We start from the raw sequence: 22,963 nt of genomic DNA, 5'->3' as shown, positions 1-22,963 counted from the left end.
CTGCAGATAATACAGTCCATGTATAATTTACTGATAGAATTTCAGGAAGGAACGGTACACAACGTAGTCATGTCATGCAAAAATATTTCATTTGTTGTGTGCAAAAAGGCAACTATACTGAAACTGCCACGCGTTTATGCTGAATCCCCCCGACCACAGGACTGGTCATGTCCAACAGCAGTCAGGTGTGTACCAGCAAGCCACTTGAATTTACTTCTGAATCAAAGGGATTTTAATTGGAAAATAAATAGGCATGGTTTTGTCTCCAGCCAGGCCAGGGAAGAGGTCTGGCGTGGGGGGTCCAGGGCTCAAGAGGCACCAGGGTCCCTCCAGCCCCCAAATGCTTTCTCCAGGTGCAGGGCCATGGCCAGGGGCAGCTGGTCCCGACTCTTCCCAGCCACCAGCTGCACCCCCAGGGGGAGGCCCTCCTCACTCAGCCCCAAAGGACACTGGGTCACGGGGAGGCCCAAGATGTTCAGGATGCCTGGAGAGGTAAGGGGGGGGGGGGGGTTACATTTAGTAATTTAGCAGACGCTCTGATCCAGAGCGACTTACAGTAAGTACAGGGACATTCCCCCGAGGCAAGTAGGGTGAAGTGCCTTTCCCAGGGACACAACGTCATTTGGCATGGGAATCGAACCGGCAACCTTCTGATTGGTAGCCCGGTTGTGCATTGGACAACCGGTGTGTTGGTCTCACCAGTGTAGGAGAAGTTGAAGGGGGTGAAAAGAGGGTGGTGGTGTTTGGGGGCCAGGTGGGGGTGGCTGGGATAGAGCAGAACCCCATCATCCCCCAGGAGCTCCTCCACCTCCAGCTGAAGCTGCTCCTTCAGCTGGAGGACGAACGGAGACGCTTTGGAGCTGGTCATCTCGATCAGAACCAGGCCTGGAAACACACCCAGTGACGGACGGACGTCGACACACACACACACACAGACGTCTGCACTGGTAGTGGGCCCACACACCCTGAATGTGAAGGCTGTGAGGCTCACGTGTCAAATGTAATTTATTCATTCGTCATTCGTGGGAAGTTACCAATGGCAGCCATGGTGTGAGATGACCTTCCCACCGTCCACTTCAGCAGTTCCCACACGGGCTTCGCTGGCTTCCCCGGCTCCCCCAGCAGCTCTGCAAAGGGTTGGGGAGGCTGACGACACACACACACACACACACACACACATGTAACTAGCATGTCATATACAAGGTACACATCTTCACCAGTTTGCTCCACCACACCCTATACTTTGACCCACCCTCCAATCACAACAGCTGTTACTGCTATACTGACCTGATCTGCCTGAGCTCAAAGCTCAAAGCAATAGACACAAGCAGGTGACCTAGTCTCATTCTCCACTCCCATACAGTAGCTAACATAACATCATGATTCTAGCACCATAACATTCAGGGTGGTGGTGGTGAAAGTGGGAGCCCCACCTTGCCCTCGTGGTCAGGCAGGTTCATGAAGGTGTTCCAGATCTGGAAGGAATACTTGAGGCCATCCAGTCGCACCTCCTGAACCCTGACCCCCAGGTCAGCCTCCAGGTGCTCCACCACCTGTACAAACTTCCTTAGGACCTGGCTCACAGGTGTTTCAGAGAGACTGAGAAAGGTGTGTATGTGTCTGTCTGGGCATGGGTGTGTGTGTGTGTGCTTGTGTAGAACCATATAGAATTTAGGTTTGACCGCTAGGAAACAGTTGAGAAGCAGTACCAAGAATTACAATGTACCCTTGCTTATTACAAATGGCAAATTGTGTGTGTGTATATATATATATGTGTGTGTGTGTAACTTGTCTAACTACATGCTCTTATTGTTCTTCCCTTTGGGACTTATTTGGTTTTCAAAATGTATGCATCATGTTTGGCTATCCGCAATGTTTGGGGCTATCTCATTGTTATGATCAGTGACCTATGCATTTGTAAAGCTCTCTCTTGGAAGTCGCTTTGGATAAAAGTATCTACTAAATGCATAAATGTAAATGTGTGACACTCCCCTTTCTCTGGGCGTGAATAAGCTGTTGGTCCACAGGAGACACCAGAAGAGAACCACCATCATGAGGGATGGTGAAGATCCTCAGTGTCCTCAGGTCCACCTCCGTGGATAGAGACAGCCTGGACACACACACACAGCGATGTGATGTATCCGTCTAATAACACTAATTCTTGTTCCTACTGTTACACCGCAACTTCACAAAGTATTTCATGTAGACTTGTTAGCATCCCTAATACAAACGTCTCTGGTCTATTCTCATGGCAGAGAACACAGTAGATGTGTGTGTGTATACTTGTGAATGTTGGGCCCAGCCATGATTCTGAGCATGGGCAGTAGGTCCTCAGCATAGCGACACATGGGCCCCGTGCTGAGGTAGTCGGCGTGGAGACCAGAGGAAGGAGGGTACTGGTGCTCATTAGAAACCACCCCTGGATAAACCACACATTCATAGTCAGCATGTATCAACTATTTGTTTTATTTTGTTGTTACTTCCTTCATTGCACCAGAGAAATGTCACCCCCACAGGGACCGACCAACACAGAGCCACGCACACTCAAACACCCCCACAGGGACCGACCAACACAGAGCCACGCACACTCAAACACCCCCACAGGGACCGACCAACACAGAGCCACGCACACTCAAACACCCCCACAGACAGGCTAACGCACACACACACACACGATCACCTGGTGTTGTTTTATGGCCAAATATTCCATTGAAGAAACAAGGCATGCGGATGCTCCCTCCGATGTCAGACCCCACCCCTATGACGGACCCAGCTCCTCCCAGCAGACTGCCCTCTCCTCCTGGAGCCAAGTAAGTAAGTAAGTAAGACTTTATTTATATAGCACTTTTCATACAAGAATTGCAGCTCAAAGTGCTTTACATAAAATCAACAAAACAATAATACAAGTGTTGATCTAAACTAGCCGCACTCTATCTGCGGTCTCTCGAATCCATCTTAGATCCGAGCTGCCACTTGCAGTTTCTAATACACAAGACAAGACAAGGTAAACATGAGGAAAGAGGAGGAAAAAAGGCGCAGGGAAGGTCAGGGAGGGGAGGAGAGAAAAATGCGACCGCCTTCGTCGAGAGAGAAAAGACAAGTATGCCAAGGATGAAGAAAGGAGTGACACAACAGAAGGGAGAGACCAGCAGCATGGTGTGACCTGATGTGATCGTAAAATCCAAAAAGGTACTAAGTCCTCAGAAATACAATTGACCATCCAACCGTCTCCACCTCTCGCACTGAGGTCAAATTGTGCAAATGTTTGTAAACCTGATAACATGCAACCAATAAGCAGTAACGGTGCTATTGCAATTAGGCGAACACATCACATCCTGTAACAATGTCTTATTTAGATAGGTAGTTAAAGGCAGGGTAGGAAATGTTGTTGAGAAGCACTTTCCGACATGTCATATTTGCCGAAAGTAACTTCACGTGTTGATAGCAACCAATATATCTCAAGGTTTGACGGTAATATTAAATCATTCCGACATCTGTGGGCATCGCAATACTGTAATAAACACGACCAATCATTAAGGGGTACCCTGACTATTGATTAGACGGGCTACCTGTCTGTCTACCTACCTGCACGCACTCTACCCCTCCACTCAATGCTCGTTACTGTAGTTTTGTGGGAGTGGCTTTGAAGGGAGGAGGTGGGATATTTTGGTTAGAATCGTGTCAAAAATAAGCTAAAATAGCTAGCTTCTCGCAAATTGCCTACCCTGTCTTTAAGTACTGACTTCGTTAGTTAGCCACGCCTCGTAACAGACCTGAGCTTCCCCCAGGTATCCTCTCCAGGTCGTAGGGGTTGTTGGTGATGCCGTAGAGGGGGTTGTGGGACTCCAACCACATGCACAGTTCGCTGGAGTTGGTCACGCCCAATGGGATAGCCCCCGCTCTCTTCAGGTACGCCACGGGGGGCGAGTCCACCGATGCCAACACTCGCTGCCTCGACAACAAGCCACCCGAGTTGGGCATGCCTAGGGAAGGAAATGAGGAGAGAGGAAGGAAGGGGAGACAGGTAGGGACCGAGAAAGAGAGCAGGAGAGAGGAAAGTAAGAGAAGTAAAGGAAATTTACATGTATTCATTTAGCAGACGCTTTTATCCAAAGCGACTTCCAAGAGAGAGCTTTACAAGAAGTGCATAGGTCAATGATCATAAACAACGAGATAGCCCCAAAAACATTGCGGGTAGCCAAAACATGAGCATACATTGTGATAAGCAAATGAGTGCCAATGGGAAGAACCAGAATAGCATGTAGTTAAACAAGTTACAAATTAAACAACATGAACCTCAAAAGTGCAAGAGTGTACCTGTAGGAAAGCAAGCAACAATAATATAATTTACAGCGAGTACAAGTAGTTAAGTCAGTTACAACTAACCAACAAGTGCAGCAAGTCCCTCAATAAGTGTCATTGTGTTCCTGGAGGGAATAAACTAACATTGGATCCAACAAATCTTTCTTAATGTACTCCCGGAACAAGTGCGTCTTTAGCCTTTTCTTGAAGGTGGGGAGACAGTCAGTGTCTCTGATGGAGATGGGGAGATAATTCCACCATTGGAATGACGAATGTCGTGTGTGTACTTGTGTGTTTACAGGAGTAATGGTCAGTGGGTACTGTGCACATTACCTTGCAAGGAGAAGGCCTCTTTGACACTAAGAGGGACCCCCAGCAGAGGCAGCTTGTCCTTCAGGACCTCCTCTCCCCCCCTCTCCTCCTCAACCAGCCTGTCTGCCTGGGCCGCCTCCTGCAGGGCAGCCGAGAACCTGGAGAGAGAGGAGGAAGGAGGGGGAGAGAGGGGAAGAAGGAGGGAGAGAGGGGGAAGGAGGGAGGCGTAGAGAGGAGGAAGGAGGGGGAGAGAGGAGGAAGGAGGGAGAGAGGGAAAGGTAAAGAAAGAAAGATACAAGGCAGGGCAAAAAGTATTGTAAGAGGTATGAAGAGAGATAGATGAGAGAGGTAGGAGGCAACTTAATAGAAACAGGAGGAGAGGGAACTGTGATAGGGGGAAGAGCATGAGTAGAAGAGAGGTGTAACATCTATTTACCTGTCCTTAACCATGGCATTGATCAAAGGATTAATCTCCTGGATCCTGTCTATGTAGGCCTGTACTACCTCCACACTCAACACCTGCTCAGAGACCAAAACACAGTTAGTGTGCGTGTGTGTGTGTGTGTGCAAGATCAAGGAATCAAAAGGTTTTATTTTACTTTAATATCTACACCAGGGCTATCCAACCCTGTTCCTGGAGAACTACTCTCCTGTATTATTTCCCTTCCAACACCAGCTGTAATGAACCCCATTCAGCTTGTCAAACTGCCACCAAGTCTGCTGGATAAGGGTCAGAGCAAAAACCTACAGGACGGTATCTCTCCAGGAACAGGCTTGGACAGACCAAGTTTACATTGTCCATTGTTTTTATGGCTGCTGTAAAAAAAATAAACCATACTATGGAGATAAAAAATAGTTTCTACACAGACAACGCATCTTATACGATCATACCACGGACACTGTAGCTAACGCCCAGATAACGGAGTGACGGACGAGACCAGAGTATCACTTCATGAACTGACCTCTCTAAGACGAATCTTCTCCGCGAGCTGCATCGCAGACATTGTCAATAAGGGATTGGTAACTGGTGGGAGTTTTCTAGGTTGACCGGACTGCCGCGGCGACAGTAACTTAAACATCACGAATAGTACTCCCATGCACGCTTCGAGTAACCATGCATTTATTCGCTCAAGAACGGTGAACGCCATTATATTCCTTTGCACTAGACTCGTAACAGGTGGATAGCAACAACTCGAAAATGCATAGCCTATGTGAGTTCACACCCCTTTTTGTAAACAGCTGTCAGCATGCACCAAGTTGCCGTCTTTAAATAGGTTGACTGCTGGTGTCACATGATAAAATTTAAACACGATCGGTCTTGACGGAGACCAATAGCCTATGTTTTGATAATTAGTTAATGGTTAACGTTTTAATGGTTGTCCTGGGCGTGTACAGCTAATAATTTACATTTGCTTTACCTTTGCTCGCTTATGTGTGTATGCAATAAATGCGTATAGATATGAATATATTGTAAAGCATGTTTATCTCAATTTATGGAGTGAACGTTATTGGTTCCATGTCATAGGCTATGTGGTATGAGTCATATTCTTAGTCTAACCTTTTATAAACCTGTCCGGAAACCTACTTTCTGACCAGCATAATATTGATATAATTATTTTGTAAGTGTAAATTTAGGCTACATATATTTAACACTAGGTGGCAGCATTGTTATGCATCGGATATCGGCGCGCCATCAGAAATAACTATCACGTAGGCCTCCAACCTCTGCAATGCAGGTCAGTGGGTAGAAACATTGTATTGTATTTCCCCTACCATCAGCATATCCTTTCTCATGCATTTCTAACCAGTTGGTGAAACTTTCACCCTACCATTTTACAAGATACGGTGAGTTTGTCTGAATAGGCCTTTTTAAATTCACAAATGTCTGTTCGATCAGTACTTAATGTTGCCTGTGTTACAGACCTAGAGCCTCGACCTTACGCATGCATTGGCAACCTGACCAATTTTGTGGTTCTCTTCAACCCATCGAGCATCAATAAAACCCCACAGAAAGTCCCCCAAAAGTCTGTTTAAAACTAACCAACCAATCCATAGGCCACAGTCCAAAGCATCAAATAAGCTGTCCTGAGTTCCTCTCGTAGGGGAACACCCTCTGTCCTCTCTCTCATGCCGGATTGTCAAGTCAACCATGGGGCGTGTAAGGACGCGCGGAGGAGTGGTGGGTTGTCATGACACCTGACTGAACTCGTGGCAGTGTATAAACCCCACAGACTTGCCCCTTCAGACAGAGTTGTAATGTAGCGTGTCTGTCCAACATTCAGAGATGAAAAGGATACTGTGTGTAACATTTATCGGCATGTTTTAATGGATGTTTTAAAAGGCAGATGTGTCTTTGCTGAGACAGGTCCTGAGGGTAATATGATATGGGTCTGACACACACACAGCTATATAAAAAGGGGGGATACTGTATATTTCTCTCTCCTCCTCACCTCTATTTAGTATATATTGTATCTATTATTTAGATGGACAATTTGGGTTCAAACCATTTCTAAATACACAAAATTATATTTGTTATTGTCTCTTCAGTCTATGGCTAATAATTTACATTATAGTCAGTCAGAGACATCTACCATAGCTTTAGATTTGAGTGCTTCCAGACTTTGTCAAAATCTATCGCATTAAAATGACTTTGATTTCTCTAATTGTATCACACCTCGAAGCAAACCAAGGATTCCGTCATTTCTAAATGGAGTCTAATTTACTTTAGAATCCCCAATGGGTCGAGCAGAATTATTTTTCATCCACTTCGGCTCGTGCAGAGGCCCTTTGTTGCCCTCTAGAGTGCCGTGTCTGTCCCCTGGGGAGCACCGTGTCCAAGCAGGCTTCAGCAGCAGGCTTCCGGGGTGGAGGAGAGGGGGGGTACACAGAGGAGCATGTGGTGTCCCCTTCCTCCGACCCGCTTCCCTAGGGGGCGCGGGTCGCGTGGACCAGCTGGTGAGCTCCAAAAACCAATTTAAGCCCCCTACCTCGCGACCTCGCGGAAGCTCTATCGTAGACCGGTTCTGTGATGGGGAAATGATGTGGACGGAGAAAGGAGGATCGTTAGCACCTGCAGGAGGCCGCTAATTAGGTCCAGGCTGCAGAAGGTAGGACGGTTATAATGACATGCGAGAAGCATGCATGCGCTCTCTCAAGATCTGACCCTTGGCCTATTTGAAGGTCCATTGTTCATGAAAAATTGCTCTTAAAGGTGGGCGTGAATAACTGACATTCAGTCTGAGAGGGTGTATGGCCTATGCTGACAAAATATATTGATGTATACATAGTTCAGTACAGGCCACCTCTTCAGTCTGACTGGTCAAACAAATACACAGTTTTATTCTCTATAAATAAATGAGTAGCTACTCTAAATAATACATGTGATGTATGTCATTATCCGTGTCAGTGGTGTGACTGCTGGGATTGTTTTTCGGGTTCATCTATTAGTAGACTGGGTTCTTAATCAGACTGGAGGTTAGTAGGCAAAAGCTCAAAGCGTTGCATGATAGAATGTGGGCACATTGTGTCATAATCTGAAGTATGTCGATGTGTGGTGCGAGGTGGCGCTACACTGTAAAGAAACAATTATAGTTTCTTTGAACCGCAGACGACGCGTTGTCTGTTTTCCACCATGTCACAGCAAACTGCTGAAATGATACATTATTGTAGCCAATAAGATAAACGTGCGCATTACGCAACGGTGTGTTTACTTTGTTGGAAATAAGCTTACAGTAAAGGTTAGGTGAGAAACGGTTCATTAAGCGCCGCCGCAGGTAAAGTTTTGCGGTGTTCACGTGCCGACACGCCCATATCGCTTCTTCCAATAGCCAGCCGCTTGGAGAAGTCTCACTGTTTTCTTCTTGCAGTCCAGAGAGCACGGCCGCTCGTGGCAAGGCAGGGGAGGTAAAACGAAACCGAGGACAGTGTAAAGGCGGGAGGAGGTAGACAAGCCTGATTAATTAGTCAAATAAAGCCTCGGTAACCAAACACTAGACTCGGGGTCAAGGCTGAAGACATCACTGTACCTGTACAAAAGGCTAGGTAAGTCACATTCACTCATCCATTTATGGCACAATTCCTAATTGTTGTATTATTAAAAAATATATACCCTATAAGAGTAGCCTAAACATGTAAGAGTAGGTCAACCTTGGTGCTATAACGTAAAAGCAGTCTGATGAACTACAGTGACAGGCGAATAAAACTCATGTCAGCCTGGCATTTATAATGTATGATCCGCATAGGCTAAGCTGTGTTGGAAGTCACGATAGGCTACACCGTTCTACGGAGTGAGCGTGTTCCGGTCTCCTTGTGCCATGGGCGATTCTACCACTGCGTAACTTATTTGCCGGTTTACGTGGCCGCGTTTTTCAGTGATCAACTGAGTGAGCAATCAGAAGATCGTTTTGAATACCGTTTGATTGGATCCGTTTCAAACAGCCTCTCTGTGCAAAGTGTGGTTCAAAACAACGATAATATATTTCTGTCTCAATGGTCCATATCAAAGCAGGCAGAAATAACCATTCCTACAAACAAGAATAGAAACGACATTTATGTTATGTATTTACGTCAAAATGACTGTTTTCGTTTTTAAGGACGGTGCTGGTTTGCCCGCACAAGAAACCGCACGAGGAAACCAGGCTCCAGAACGTTGAAGGAAAGGAGTGTTTAGCGTGCATTTCCCGAACACACGGAGGAAACTGACTGCGAATGTTGCCAAGACAGAAGCAGGCTACGCAGTTTCTCCTGGAGAAATAGCCGGCCCACCTTCGTTTCTCTGAAGCGTCGCGGAATCGTCACACGCACACGCCGGGCGATGCGGCATGTAGGCTGCAAGTGTTGGAAATTCGTAAGTTGGGGAAAACCGCTGTCTAGTTAGGTAGGTTACAGCGTTGGAAAGTCTGGGATTAATTCGGCCTTTTACGCTGTGTTTGCAACTAAATATTATTGTGAAGCCAATTTGTTTCTCCGGACTCTGCTTCAGACTGGAAAAATGTAAACAGACGGGTTGGATTCCAAACTGCGTACACGTCCCCCCCTCCCGGGATATTCGCGATGGAGCGGGTCGAGCCGAACCTGGAGACATTGGAGCCCCCTATTCACAGCGCCCATGGTCCGAACCGGATCAGACCCTCGTCCTACCGGGCGCTACGCAGTGCCGTGTCCAGTCTGGCCCGCATCGACGACTTCATATGCGAGAAAATTGGTTCAGGGTTCTTCTCAGAAGTGTTCAAGGTGAGACAGACATCCTGGTAATAGTTCTGACATACACACGACCAATGCTGTGACATTCCCGAGTCATAATCTTAGACTCATTAGAATGAAACATGGCCATAGTTTGTTACCTGATACAAGATGTTGTAGGCTAACCCTGAGCAGGACGGATACCAGCCTGTAATGTGGTCTGTTTACAATCTTGGCTTCTAAACCATCACAGAAGACGTGGTAGGCCACAGGAGGTATGGTGCTGTAGGGGTTGTTGGAAATAGCATAGACATAATAGCATAGATTACCTGGTAATGGACCTGATAAACCATCAGAACAGATCAGCATTATTATATGCAGGTCTATGTTGTTTTAGAGGTGATATCCTTTATTGTAGGGTACGAGGGACCGACTTACACTGTTTCTTTTGTCAAACTCGCAGGGAAATTCAAAGACTAGCAGATATTTGCATGCATGCTTGTTACAGTTTATCAGTCCTGAAGAAACTAATGGAATGCTGACAACAAACGCTTAACTACCATAATAACGACCAACTACAGAGCATTGCGTGATAATGGTGTAACTATGGAGATAATGATGATGATGATGATGACACCATGTTGACCTCACCGACATCAGAGTGGGCTTGAGTCTTCCCCACACGTTCTAGAACAGTGTTCAGGTGACCTGTGAACGTTGCCCAGGTGATCTTAGTTTAGGGAGTCAGGTGGCTGAGCGGTTAGGGAATCGGGCTAGTAGTCTGAAGGTTGCCAGTTCGATTCCCGGCCATGCAAAAATGACGTTGTGTCCTTGGGCAAGGCACTTCACCCTACTTGCCTTGGGGGGATGTCCCTGCTAAATGTCTAAATGTAGTTCAGTTGTCCACTGTCACAGCCTTCTGAAGTGATGGGCAGAACCGGCTAGATGTGACCCCAAGTCTGCACACTCTTACTTCAGACACAAACATACTTCTCCTTACACAATGTATTTCTGGCACTTGGATCAGGGGCCTTGCTGAGACATCAAAGGTCAAATATGTCTTCGTGGACCAGTTGATAAGAGTGCAGAGAAGAACTATCACTGTGGCTGGTTGTATAGTCACGCACTCAACCTGTGCCCTTTGAATGGGCAATGAACATGCAAATGACCTTGTGTTTACCAGCTGTAAAGATGCCTGGCATTGATTGAACAACTCGCCCTTTGATAATTGGATATAAATGCAAATTTGTTACACAGACGTCTTGAGTTCAGCTGTTCAGTTCAGGAGGACGTTGTGCCAATGGTAGCCCCGTGAATGAGCTTCGAAGGAAGTTGTTCTAGAGAATTTCCCTCTCTCTCTCCCCCCCCTTTCATCTCTTTCCCTCTCTCTTTCCCTCTTTTTGCCATTGCCGCTCTCCCTTCCTCTCTCCCTCTCCCACGCATGCCGGGCATAGAAACTGTGCAGACCTACACATTTAGGCACGTCTTGTCAATGTCTCTTTGGCGTCTCCGGTAATTGTTTATTTCTCTCCCTCTCTGAGGCGTAGACTCTGATGTTCCCGTGCAGCCAGCCAGCCAGCCAGCCCAGAGACCCTGGCACTGTGCCACTGGGACTTCTCTGTTGTAGCTCCTCCACTCGCCCTTCACAACAGATCAATGAAGGATCGTGCTCATATCAGCCTGCCAAACCGGCAGGCAGGCAAGCACTCAGCTAGGATACAGGCAGCCAGTTATAGGCATCGAGATGGGATATCGGCCAGGTAGACAGTTGGCTATGAGACTGTCTCTCAAGCAGTAATCCAATACTATTATGCAACAGGAGAGGAGTGGAGCGTGCATGTCAAGACAAATCCTTCAGGTGCTTTAATTTTTTTTTAAATCTTTAATATTCTTCAAAGACAGCAGGTCTCCTTAGATGCCTGTCTCGGCTGCCTCTTTTCTGTCCTTTAGTTTTTTCTCTCTCTCTCTCTCTCTCTCTCTCTCTCTCTCTCTCTCTCTCTCTCTCTCTCTCGCTGTCTGTGTCGCTCTTTCTCTTCAATCCCTTCAAAATGCCCACTAGACTGTATGAATCTTGGTGTTTGTCTGTTTTTCTAGCTCTGTCCCGCTCCCACTCTCTCTCTACCTCATTCTCTACCTCTCTCTCTCTACCTCTCTACCTCTCTCTCTACCTCCCCCTCCCTCCGTCCATGCGTCCCCCCTCTCCTGTCTCAGATGGGCCTGGCCCGGCCCTCCAGCGGACTGCTCAGATTAGAACACACCATGTCACCGCAGAACCACAAATAAACATGCTCATTGTTCCAGTGTTCCCAAAAACATGGGAGGGGATGATTCTGTATTCTTGTGATATTAAAACACAGTCTACTGATCAAGGAACACTCGGTACCGAGCCACACCTAGGATGGCGTGTGTGTGTGTGTGTGTGTGTGTGGATTTGTGTCAGGGTTTTCCGCGGCGCTGTGTCTTTAGTGATGCTAATCGCTGTTTACGAAAACGATGCGTCATTGGCGTTTGCCAATAAGTCAGGACTGTCCAAATCAGGTGCAGTCAAACGAGAAGAGTTATCCCAGGTAAATATTGAGTCATGTTAGTAATTAGCATTCGCTCACACACACTCTGGCTGTCCCAGTTGTGTGTGTGTGTGTGTGTCTGTGTGTGAAGGGAAACCACCGTGTGTTCGAAGGTACTCTCCAGTGAGGGGATCCGCCTGGGGTCTGGGGAAGATCTGTTGGAGAACACCTCACACAACCATAGGAGAGGGGGGACGTTTTGGACTAGCTGGCTGTATTCTAACGGGTCTGTGGAGCTTGAGGTGTCTGATTTCCTCGGTGACATTAGTTGAATTACTGCTTTTGTTGTGTGTCAGGCAGGACACCCCTGAGGAGGTGTTGGACTGCAGAGGAGAGGTCTGTCAGGCCTGCTGGAAACATCAGCCTCAGGAGACCAAGCTGACCACACACACACACACACAGGGACACACACACACACACACACAGGGACACGCGCACACACACAGGGACACACACACACACAGGGACACGCGCACACACACAGGGACACACACACTCACCCACACACACAGGGACACGCACACACAGGGACACGCGCGCGTGCGCACACACACAGGGACACATGCGCTTGTTCATCAACTAGCACCCTTGTGCTTCCTTGTGCTTATGGTTGGTTACAAAGAGAAGGATTAAGAGTCAATCTGCATGTGTTCATTGGCTGGTGTCTTGGCAGTGTGGAGTGGACTGCCAGTTTTGACTTGAAGCTCCAGGGCTTATCACAGTGTTTTCCATCTCCCCTATTGTTTTTCTGCTCTCCAGTCAGGGCTTGCTCCACTGTCAGTCAAGTGTGTGTTTGTGTGTGTGTGTGTACGCACCCTATTTGTTAGTGTTGTACATGGGCATAGCCCAGTCAAGCTGACCATGCATAAACATTTAACACAGCTCAATCAGTGTACGTACTTGGTAGAATGTGTTGTCCTGTGCTCCTGTGCTGTGTGGATCAGTGCCTGTGCCCCAACATCCCTTAGCGTGTGTGTGTGCGAGGAGCTTGTTATCCACAGCTAACGCCCAACCTACAGACTGAGGAGGGAGGGGTCTGGAAGTAAATAAACATCTCAGGTGGCGAAGGTGTGTGTGGTGGTGGTGGTGGGGGGGTGCGGTGGGGGGGTGGAGCAGGAGGTGTGTGTGTGGGAGTGGAGCAGTGGAAAATGTTTTTGCTGTGGAGCAGAGGAAGGCTCCATTTGATGCCCTTCACCCCGCGTGTTCATACTTGTCACCGCCAGCCCCACACTCCACAACAACAACACACACACAAAGGGATCTGAACTGGTGTTGCGTAAGGATTGCTGCAGCCTGTGTGTGTGTCAACTAGCTGGTTTGTTTCGTGAGTGTGTGTGTGTGTGTGTGTGTGTGGGGGGGTGAAAGGCAGCTCGGTGCCTGGTGTTGTGTAACACGCTAAGTGGTGTGTGTGTTGTCTAGACGATGGATCATGTACTATTCAGTGGATCCCAGGTAGTGGGAGATGAAGATCTCCCTGCTAGCCCGATGATGGACATTACCTGCCTGCCCCTCCCCCCACCTCCACCTCCTCACGTAAACTCTGTGCCCCTCTCTCCAGCCCAAGGGACATCTTCCCCTCCTGTGTTTTTTATTTTTGAGCAGATTGTTTTAGCTCCTCCTCATCTCCTGTGTTTACAAATCTGTGTGTTGAATTCGAGACTCTGGGTCACCCTGGGGGCGAGCCCGCAGTCAGACCAAGCACACCCGAGAGGCCAGTGGTTCAGGGTGCTGGCGTGGTATTTGTCTACACATGTTTGGTTTCCCCGGATCTTCTAATGACAGTGCACATGTTCACTCCACTGGTGACCTTTCCTCTGCTCCAAGCCACACTTTTCTCTCTCTCGTGTGTCGGGGAGGTTTCCTGTTTAACACTGTATGCAACCTAACTTTTCCATGTTGGATTTGAATCTCTGCAGCTTGAGGAACTGCTGTGTGCATGACTGTGTTTGTGGAAGAGTGCGCTCTCTCTGTAATGGCGTGTAAATGGTGTGGTCTAGGTCAGTTCGGGTGATATGCTATCTTTTATAGTCCGAGTTGAGGTGTGTGTGTGTGTGTGTGTCTGTGGGGCCTGGGTGATCTGGGCGTCTCCAGACCTGCCACTTGAACATCACACCTACACACTCTTCACTCCTTATTATGGGAGTCAGGTGGCTGAGCGGTGAGGGAGTCGGGCTAGTAATCCGAAGGTTGCCAGTTCGATTCCCGGTCATGCCAACTGACGTTGTGTCCTTGGGCAAGGCCCTACTAACCCTACTTGCCTCGGGGGAGAATGTCCCTGTACTTACTGTAAGTCGCTCTGGATAAGAGCGTCTGCTAAATGACTAAATGTAAATGTAACGCTGACACACACACACCACTTTCTCTCTATCACACACAGACGCTTGGTGGTCCCAGGTGCCGTCTCACACAGTGTTGCCAGTGTGATGAGCTCCTCTTTTAGCTGGTGGGTCCTGGCTGGGAGCCTGCGATTAGGATGAGTGGCCAGTTGTTGGTTTGAGGTGAAATTCTGCAGGGGGACGGCACAAAGCGAGCGTCCAGACTGCACACACACACACACGCACGCACGCACGCACGCACACACACACAAAGCGAGCGTCCAGACTGCACACACACACGCACGCACGCACACACACACAAAGCGAGCGTCCAGACTGCACACACACAAAGCGAGCGTCCAGACTGCACACACACTCACCTCTACCGAATCTGCTAGCTCAAGAGCTGGCTCAGACCTGCTCTGTGTGTGTGTGTGGATGTCCCCTGTCTGGGAGAATGTGTTTCAGTAAGATGGATGGAGCTTGTGTGTGTGTGTGTGTGTGTGTGTGTGTGGTTGTTTGTCCAGACAGACAGCCTGGACAGCAGTCCTGCTATGCAGCAGCACAGAGCAGGCGTGAATAGGGATCTCCTCCTGCAGACGCCTCCATGTCAGCCCAGCTCCCCTCAGCCTGCTGTCGAAGCCCTGCCGTTAACGTGCAGAGGAACACACTAGCTCAGCAGTGTTTCCCTTGGTTAACAGCTTGGGGGGGGGGGGGGGGGGGGCAACGGCAACCATGTAGAGACAGAAATGACATGTCGTGTAAATAAGATAAATAACATAAGGCCATTTAGTTTGTTTAATAAAAGAGCAAGCTATAGACCTGTTTTATAGGAAAGGTAACCTTAAATGACTTATTTTGTGATCGGGCGCTAAAAAAAAAAAAAACACTTTTTTAACCCGTGTTATCTTCGGGTCGTTCTGACCCATCAGTCATTGTGACCCACCGTCGTATTGCGAACAACTTTACCGCATACAAAAACAAAGTGAAGCATTTTCTTTTAACCGTTGGGCTGTCTCAGACCCCCTACATTGCAACGGTTAAAAGAAAATAATTTTTATTTGTTTTTGTATTGGGTAAAATTGGGTAAACACAACGATGGTTCGTTATGAACCTTTGGGTCGTGTGACCCGAAGGCAGCACAAGGGTTAAATATATATATATATATATATATATATATATATATATATATATATATAAAAAAAAGGTTTATTTTTTATTTTTATTAACTTGACCTTCCAGGGGGGGGCGGGGGGGGCCTAATATAATGGTAGGTGAAACACTGGCTCAGTGTATCAGTGCCTTACAGTCTGCAGCTGTGTGTGTGGTGGATGTAAGGGCAGAGATGGACTCTTATTGACTGCTGCTCTGTCCGGAGACGCACACTAGCCTTGACTTAACTGAGTTAAGATCCCAGCAGGGGTGTGTGTGTGTCTGTGTGAGAGAGAAAGTGGGTGTGTTGAAGTCATCATGGCTCTCTGTACTGCACCATCAGGTGCTCTGAACCACTGGGCTTGTTTACATCCTAAACACAGTCGTGACATCACCTCTAACGCTGGACCTGACACACACACACACACAGTGTACTTGCACACGCATACTCGCACCTATAAACACCCACGCACTCACTTTCACGTAGCACCTGCCACATCCACACAGGCTTGTGCAAACTTCCTCTCTGTCACTACCATCAGACGACACACACACACATATTCTTTTGACATCAAAGGACACCTGTCGATGAACACATGCGTTCTGCCTCGTGGAGAGTGGTCCCCTGACGGCGTGTGTTTGTGCAGGTGCAGCACAGGAGCACGGGGCAGGTGATGGCCCTGAAGATGAACATCATGGCCAGCAACAGAGCCAACATGCTGAGGGAGGTGCAGCTGATGAACCGTCTCAGGCATCCCAACATCCTCAGGTGTGTGTCTGTCTGGGTTTCTGTCTTTCTCACTTTCTCTATCTCTCTGTCTCTGTCACGGGACAGACTCATGTTGAGGCTGTGTGTGTTTCTCTCTTTCTCACTTTCTCTATCTGTCTGTCTCTGTCCTGTGTTGACTCATGTTGAGGCTGTGTGTGTTTGTGTGTCTCTGTCTCCCTCAGGTTCGTTGGAGTGTGTGTTCACGAGGGGCAGCTCCACGCGCTGACAGAGGTAAGAAGACGGTATCTGGACGTCCTGCTAAGGGACCAATTGTGTGTCTGTGTGTCTGTGTGGAGGGGGGAGAGGGGGAGGGGGGGGGGGCAAAGTGACAATGACTGAGGGCAAAGTGACCTGTTACCCAGTCTTTTGATTGACACCTGTCTATTTAAACAATTTTTTCTAAAATCTCCAATTTATGCCATGACGAACGCCCGTCGCTGTGCGGTCACAGCCTGTTTGATTTACGTGTGCTGTGCTTGACGTGTGCTGTGCTTGACGTGTGCTGTGGTTGCAGTACATCAACGGGGGGAACCTGGAGCAGCTGCTGGCCAGTGAGGACTACCTGTCCTGGGCCTCCAGGGAAGCCCTGGCCCTGGACATCTCCAGGGGCCTCCAATACCTCCACAGCAAGGGCATCTTCCACAGGGACCTCACCTCCAAGGTAGGGGGCACACTCACTCACCCAGCTGACACAACATCCTCACGCAGAGATACGTGGATGAACACACACACACACATGTCTCAAGCACTGAACCATGGATGAACACATGCTTGCATTTTAAACTTGACCGCCAGTCTGTACTTTCTTACTCACACAGACATATGTACGCACACACACACACACGCACCAGCGTTAACAGATGACCTGTGTCCTCTCTGTAGAACTGCCTGGTGCGCTGGGAGGGCGGTGCGTGGTCGGCCGTGGTGGGGGACTTTGGTCTGGCAGAGAAGATCCCAGAGTACAGGTCAGCCATCCCGTCATCCCTACCTATCAGCACACGCACACCGATTAGATAAGAGCCCCGCCTTCCTTCCTCTCTCTCTCTCTCTCTCTTCCTTTCTCTCTCTTTCTTTCTTTCTTTCTTTCTCGTTTTGTCACTTGATCGCTGCGTGAGCATGCACGCACGGACGTGTTTCTCACGTGCGTGGTTCCCCTCTCTGTTCCAGCACCCTGCCTCCCTCTCTCTCTCTCCTCCCCCCCTCCCTCTCCATTTCTCTTCTCATCCCACCATCTCCTCCCTCTCTCCTTTTCCTGGAAGAGCATCAGACAGTCAGACCAGATCTCTTAAAAAGACCAGTTCTCAGACCAGATCTCTTAAAAAGACCAGTTAGTCACCAGAAAAAGATATTTTCCAAACAATGCAGATGCCCCCTCCCCCCACCACCAAAATAACAACCTGTGGTCTTGTACTCCTGGAACTGTTGGTGTTTTAATCCCTGTTCCGGGGGGGGGGGATGGGGCGCGGAAGGGAGCAAATAGGAAGGCTTGTGTTGAGTCACTGCGCCGGTGTCAATATTTAATCTGGCATTTCCTGACGCACTTGAGTCCTGGTGCTCACACACACGCGTGCTCACACACACACACACACTAGTTTACGATGCTGACAGTCCCACACCATATTCAATTCAACTCTCCCCCTCACCCTGGTCTGGGTCACCTTAGGTCACTTAGCATCCTTGCCCCCCTTTGCCCCTCCTTTCCTTATTACCATGGCAAAATGTGTCAGCATTTGTTTTGAAAACACCCTTACTGTCTCTGAGAGGAGTCAGCTGCTGGCGTGTGTGTGTTTGTGTAATGTCAACAGTTTCGGCCTTGCCTTGTGTGCAGTTGTGTGTCCCGTTACCAGTTTGTGTGTGCGTGAATGTTTGTGGATGGGGACGGGCATTTATTGTTTCATTGCCAGGTCGTTTAAATGTTTCCAATTGAAATTATGAATAATGTCGATAAGAATAGTAACTGGTGTTGGTCAGGACTTGTGTAATATAGGTTTGAACACGAGGCTCCTCTTTGTTTATCTAGAGGAAGTCAGCTGCTCACTTTGTTTCTCCAACATCATGTGCATTCAGCTTCTCCTTGTTTCCACCACAAAGGAAATAACAGCTTTGCATTTCGGAGTATGCAGCATTCAGATAGCCTCTGGAAATTGATTAATTTAGTCAGCAGAAATGTGTAGGTTACTAGATATGTGTTTGCCCCTGTATTTGTGGGAGGGATAAAATAAGGTTTTAGGAAACGGCTCCAAATAAGGTCAAACTATTCCAGCTCCCTCCCTCTCCCTGCCTCTCTCCCAATCCCTTCCCTCTCTCTTTCTATCTCTCTCTCTCCCTTTTTCTCTCCATCTCGGTTTCCCTCTCTTTTTCTCTCTCTCTCCCCCTCTCCCTCTCGGTCTCCCTCCTCTCTCTCTCTCTCCTGTCCTTAGCTGACTGGTCTCTCTCTCTCTACTTCTCCAAACAGTGTTTACAGTAACGTGTCACTCCCCCCTCTCTCTCTGTCATCACTTCCTCTGTTTCTGCAGCATCAGAGCCCAAAGTAGCAGATGGAAATAGCTCCAAGAGGAAGTATCTGCCAGCGTAGTCTCTGTGTGTGTGTGTGTGTCTGTCCCTGCTGTAACACATTTACCATTTTCCAAAACAATACTATTGTAACAGGCAAAACTCAGGGAATTGTGAAACAGGCATGCATAAACAACCTACTAGACCTGTGGCACCGCTCGCAAATACAATTACCTTCCGTGTCGGGATCTGTGTGAATTAGAGCATGGTGATGATGCCGTGCGTGTGTGTGCGCGCGTGTGTGTCACCCAGTTCTAACTTCCAGGGTTTCTCTCTCCGCAGTGAGGGGACCAATCAGGAGCCTCTGGCTGTTGTGGGCTCTCCCTACTGGATGGCCCCGGAAATGCTGAGAGGAGAGCTGTACAATGAGAAGGTATGGAAGGAGGAGAAGAGGGGAAAACTGGTGTTGATAAGGAAATGATTCTCTTTCAACTTGCAGAGGATGTTAAATAAGTTTCTTTTTCTTTCTCTTCTGTTAATTCCCCTCCTCCCCCTCCTCTCCTCCTCCCCCTCCTCTCCTCCACTTCTCTCCAGGTGGATGTGTTTTCATATGGCATCGTCCTGTGTGAGGTCATCGCCAGGATACAGGCTGACCCTGATGTCCTCCCTCGCACAGAGGTACGACCCCTGACCCCAAACTGCCCTAAGGTTCCATCAGAGAAAACATTTCGTGTTTTCAATATTTCAAATGACTTTGTCAAAAGAACGTCTGTGTAGGATGACGACGTAAGGAGAAAACATCCTACACAAGCTCGAGGGAATGTGAAGGAATATAAAATAATGTACTCTGTGTCATCTCATCAGACTATATTTTCCAAACTCGCTCCCCCCTGTGGTGATGTAGTGTAACAGCAGGTCAGATCTGCTGCCCCACCCCTAGGCTGTAGGTCAGTCTCCCTCCATTAGAGAACTCTACATTCCCTTTTCTTCTTCTCTCATATCCATCACAGTTCACTGGAGCAGAAAACAAAATCCCTCTCAGTCTCTGGCCCCCTGAAGTCCTCCATCTCTGTAGTTGATTGGTGTGGTCTGGTAGTGTGTGTGTGTGTGATCATGGTGCTCTGTGCTCCTGTCTAGGACTTTGGTCTGGACGTGGAGGCCTTCCAGCACATGGTGGGAGACTGTCCGTCATCCTTCCTGGACCTGGCCGTCACCTGCTGCAATGTAGGACCACTGTCCTGTTTGGCTCTCTCTCTTTGTCTTCTCTCTTCGCTCTCTCTCCCCCATCAATCCCCATTCACACGTTCTGTCTCTCTCTCCCATCAATCCTCGTTCACACATTCTCTCTCTCTCTCTCTCTCTCTCTCTCTCTCTCTCTCTCTCTCTCTCTCTCTCTCTCTCTCTCTCTCTCTCTCTCTCTCTCTCTCTCTCTCTCTCTCTCTCTCTCTCTCTCTCTCTCTCTCTCTCTCTCTCTCTCTCTCTCTCAGATGAGTGCGGGCCGCCGCCCGCCATTCTCAGAGATCGTGGCAGAGCTGGAGCAGAGAGAGACAGAGACTCAGAAAGACCAACCAGCAATGAAGGGTGAGACTGAGGAGGGTTAGTCTGGGAGACTGAGGAGGGTTAGTCTGGGAGACTGAGGAGAGTTAGTCTGGGAGACTGCCTGTGCAGTCAGGCCTTCAGGGCTGGGCTGGTGTCCCAGCAGCATCTATAGGGCAGACTGCAGGTTTACATCATCCACTCACTTCTGCCCTCCATCTCTCTCGCTCTCTTTTCTAATCTCTCTCTCTCTCTCTCTTTCCTTCTCTCTCTCTCTCTCTCTCTCTCTCTCTCTCTCTCTCTCTCTCTCTCTCTCTCTCTCTCTCTCTCTCTCTCTCTCTCTCTCTCTCTCTCTCTTTCCTTCTCTCGCTCTCTCCCTCCAGTGTCTGTGTCTCCTGAGCTTGACTTGGCGAGGAGGCGGTCCCTCCGCGCCCCCTCCTCTGACCCACGGCTCTCCCGCAGCAAATCAGACATGCTGCCCCCGGCCACGCCCCCGACGCTGGCCCTGCCCGCCCGCGTCAACCCCTTCTCCCAGAGGGAGGACCTGAAGGGGGGCAAGATCAAGCTGTTTGACACGCCCAGCAAGTCCGTCATCTCCCTCACCTTCACCCTCCCCCAGCCCCCCAGCCCGGACAGCTGCCACCCCACAGACCCCCGCGGGGACGGGGGGGCGGCCCCCCGTGGACGCCACCGGCGCTGCCATTCGCTGCCATGCACCCCCCCTCCGGACATCGCCACCCCCCAAGAGTTCACCCTGCCCCCTGGAGACGTCCCCGAGGGTGAGGAGAGGGATGGGTGGAGGGCGGAGGATGGAGAGAACGAGGAGCTTAGTCTGGGAGGCTTGGAGGAGGAAGAGGAGGAGGGGAAGAGAGAGAGAGTGAACCTCCCAGCCGAAGAATCAGGTCTTCCCCTCGACCTCGAGCTGCTGTCCCTGGAACAAACGGAGGAGGAAGAGGAGGAGGAGAACGCAGTGGAGCCGATGGACTGCACCAGCTCTCCGGACAAACTGGACGGCCCTCTCTCTCTTTCCTCTCCCTCGCCCTGCTCCTCCCCCTCCCCCTCCCTCTACACCAACGGCTGGGCCATCAGTCCCGTCTCCAACGCCCCCCCCTCGCTGCCCCCGCTCCCCATCCTGGACAACAACAACACCACGGTGGTGATGAGCCGCCCCCTGGCCTGGGGGGCGCCCAGCAACAACGGGTACCGCTCCCCGTCCGAGGGGGGGGACCCCCCCGGGGCCCCCTCGCCCTTCGGCTCCAGCTCCGGCCACTCCCTGGACCAGCAGGACGAGGTCATTTCCTGTCCGGGCTGCTGCCTGGCGGGCTTTCGCTTCCCCTCGGTGTGTCTGCGCGCCCCCCCGCGACGGAACCCCTACAAGAACTTGAACGGGGACACGGCATCTGCCAGGGACCTTCTCTACAAGGGGGGGCCAAAGGGGGGGCTCTCGCCCTCCTCCCCGGAGGCGAGCCGGGTGCTGCCTGGGGCACAGACATAGGCGGCTGAGTGTTGGTAGTCTGGGCCTGCCTGCTCCGCCCGGCACGGCCCTGGTGGGCTGGGACACATTCCACTCTCCTACCAGTTGTGTTGATGCTGCTGCCCTCTGCTGGACTGAGGTTGTAAAGTCAGCTTTTGAACGGAGCTGAATGAAGCTTAACTGAACCGTCTCGTTAACCCAACCAGGATCCTTTGGTTCTGTCTAACCAATAAGAAGCAGTGATGCTGCTTGTCCCTCAGCATGAAACACTCCCATTGGTCCAGGTTGTTGGGTGTGACGTACTGTGACTGTATGAATGTTCCTGCCATTATCCTTGGACGATGCCTCCCCCAAACCTAGCGGCTGTATGTACTCTAACTGGCTGATGATGATGATGATGATGCTCAAATGAGGAATGTTGTTATGACGAGTATTATTCTAATGTTATGATTTGGATGTTGTAGTCATCGGGATGGGCAGTTTGCCTTGTTAAGCTCAAGAGCTGCACAGTGTACCTGTGTGTGTGCATGCGTGCATGTATGTGGGTCTGCAATGAATCGTGTGTGTGTGTGAGCGTGTGTGCTGGCTGCTTCTTTTCCCTGATAAAGCACTTAAACCGTGTTATTATTACAGATATTGTTATTATTTTTTCCCGTTCCGAGACCAAGCTACAAACAGAGCTGTACAGATTCCTATTATTTAAAAATGCTGTTGAATAAAAACATAGAATCAAGTCCTCGTGTGGGTTTGAATTTGTGTCACGTTCTACTTTGCTCATGCTGTCAGATTTACGTTTTCTATTTACATCTGTTTACTCAAAGAAGCCCTTAAGTTTCATTGGAAAACCCCAGGGGTTTTCTTG

At 49.2% G+C, this 22,963-nt stretch overlaps 2 protein-coding genes across 2 annotated transcripts; one reads left to right on the top strand and one right to left on the bottom strand.

Moving 5' to 3' along the window:
- Window positions 1–72: 72 nt before the first annotated feature.
- Window positions 73–5,877, bottom strand: faah2b (fatty acid amide hydrolase 2b). Its single transcript, XM_062449844.1, has 11 exons — window positions 5,577–5,877; window positions 5,051–5,133; window positions 4,636–4,772; window positions 3,774–3,983; window positions 2,681–2,800; window positions 2,284–2,419; window positions 1,995–2,110; window positions 1,434–1,555; window positions 1,035–1,146; window positions 700–885; window positions 73–484 (listed from the first exon to the last, which is right to left on the bottom strand). Exons 1-11 carry the CDS (start codon window positions 5,760–5,762, stop codon window positions 309–311), a joined length of 1,584 nt encoding a protein of 527 aa, XP_062305828.1. The 5' UTR covers window positions 5,763–5,877; the 3' UTR covers window positions 73–308.
- A 2,572-nt stretch (window positions 5,878–8,449) lies between these two features.
- Window positions 8,450–22,828, top strand: tesk1b (testis associated actin remodelling kinase 1b). The gene is made up of 12 exons (XM_062449401.1): window positions 8,450–8,655; window positions 9,207–9,490; window positions 9,596–9,846; window positions 16,477–16,598; window positions 16,781–16,829; window positions 17,113–17,259; window positions 17,481–17,563; window positions 19,434–19,524; window positions 19,686–19,769; window positions 20,229–20,315; window positions 20,579–20,672; window positions 21,011–22,828. Exons 3-12 carry the CDS (start codon window positions 9,667–9,669, stop codon window positions 22,120–22,122), a joined length of 2,049 nt encoding a protein of 682 aa, XP_062305385.1. The 5' UTR covers window positions 8,450–8,655; window positions 9,207–9,490; window positions 9,596–9,666; the 3' UTR covers window positions 22,123–22,828.
- The last annotated feature ends 135 nt before the right edge of the window (window positions 22,829–22,963 follow it).

Source organism: Osmerus eperlanus, chromosome 23 (genome assembly GCF_963692335.1).
Source record: "Osmerus eperlanus chromosome 23, fOsmEpe2.1, whole genome shotgun sequence".
In the NCBI taxonomy this organism is placed as follows: Eukaryota; Metazoa; Chordata; class Actinopteri; order Osmeriformes; family Osmeridae; genus Osmerus; species Osmerus eperlanus.
This window is presented reverse-complemented; position numbering and strand designations above follow the sequence as displayed.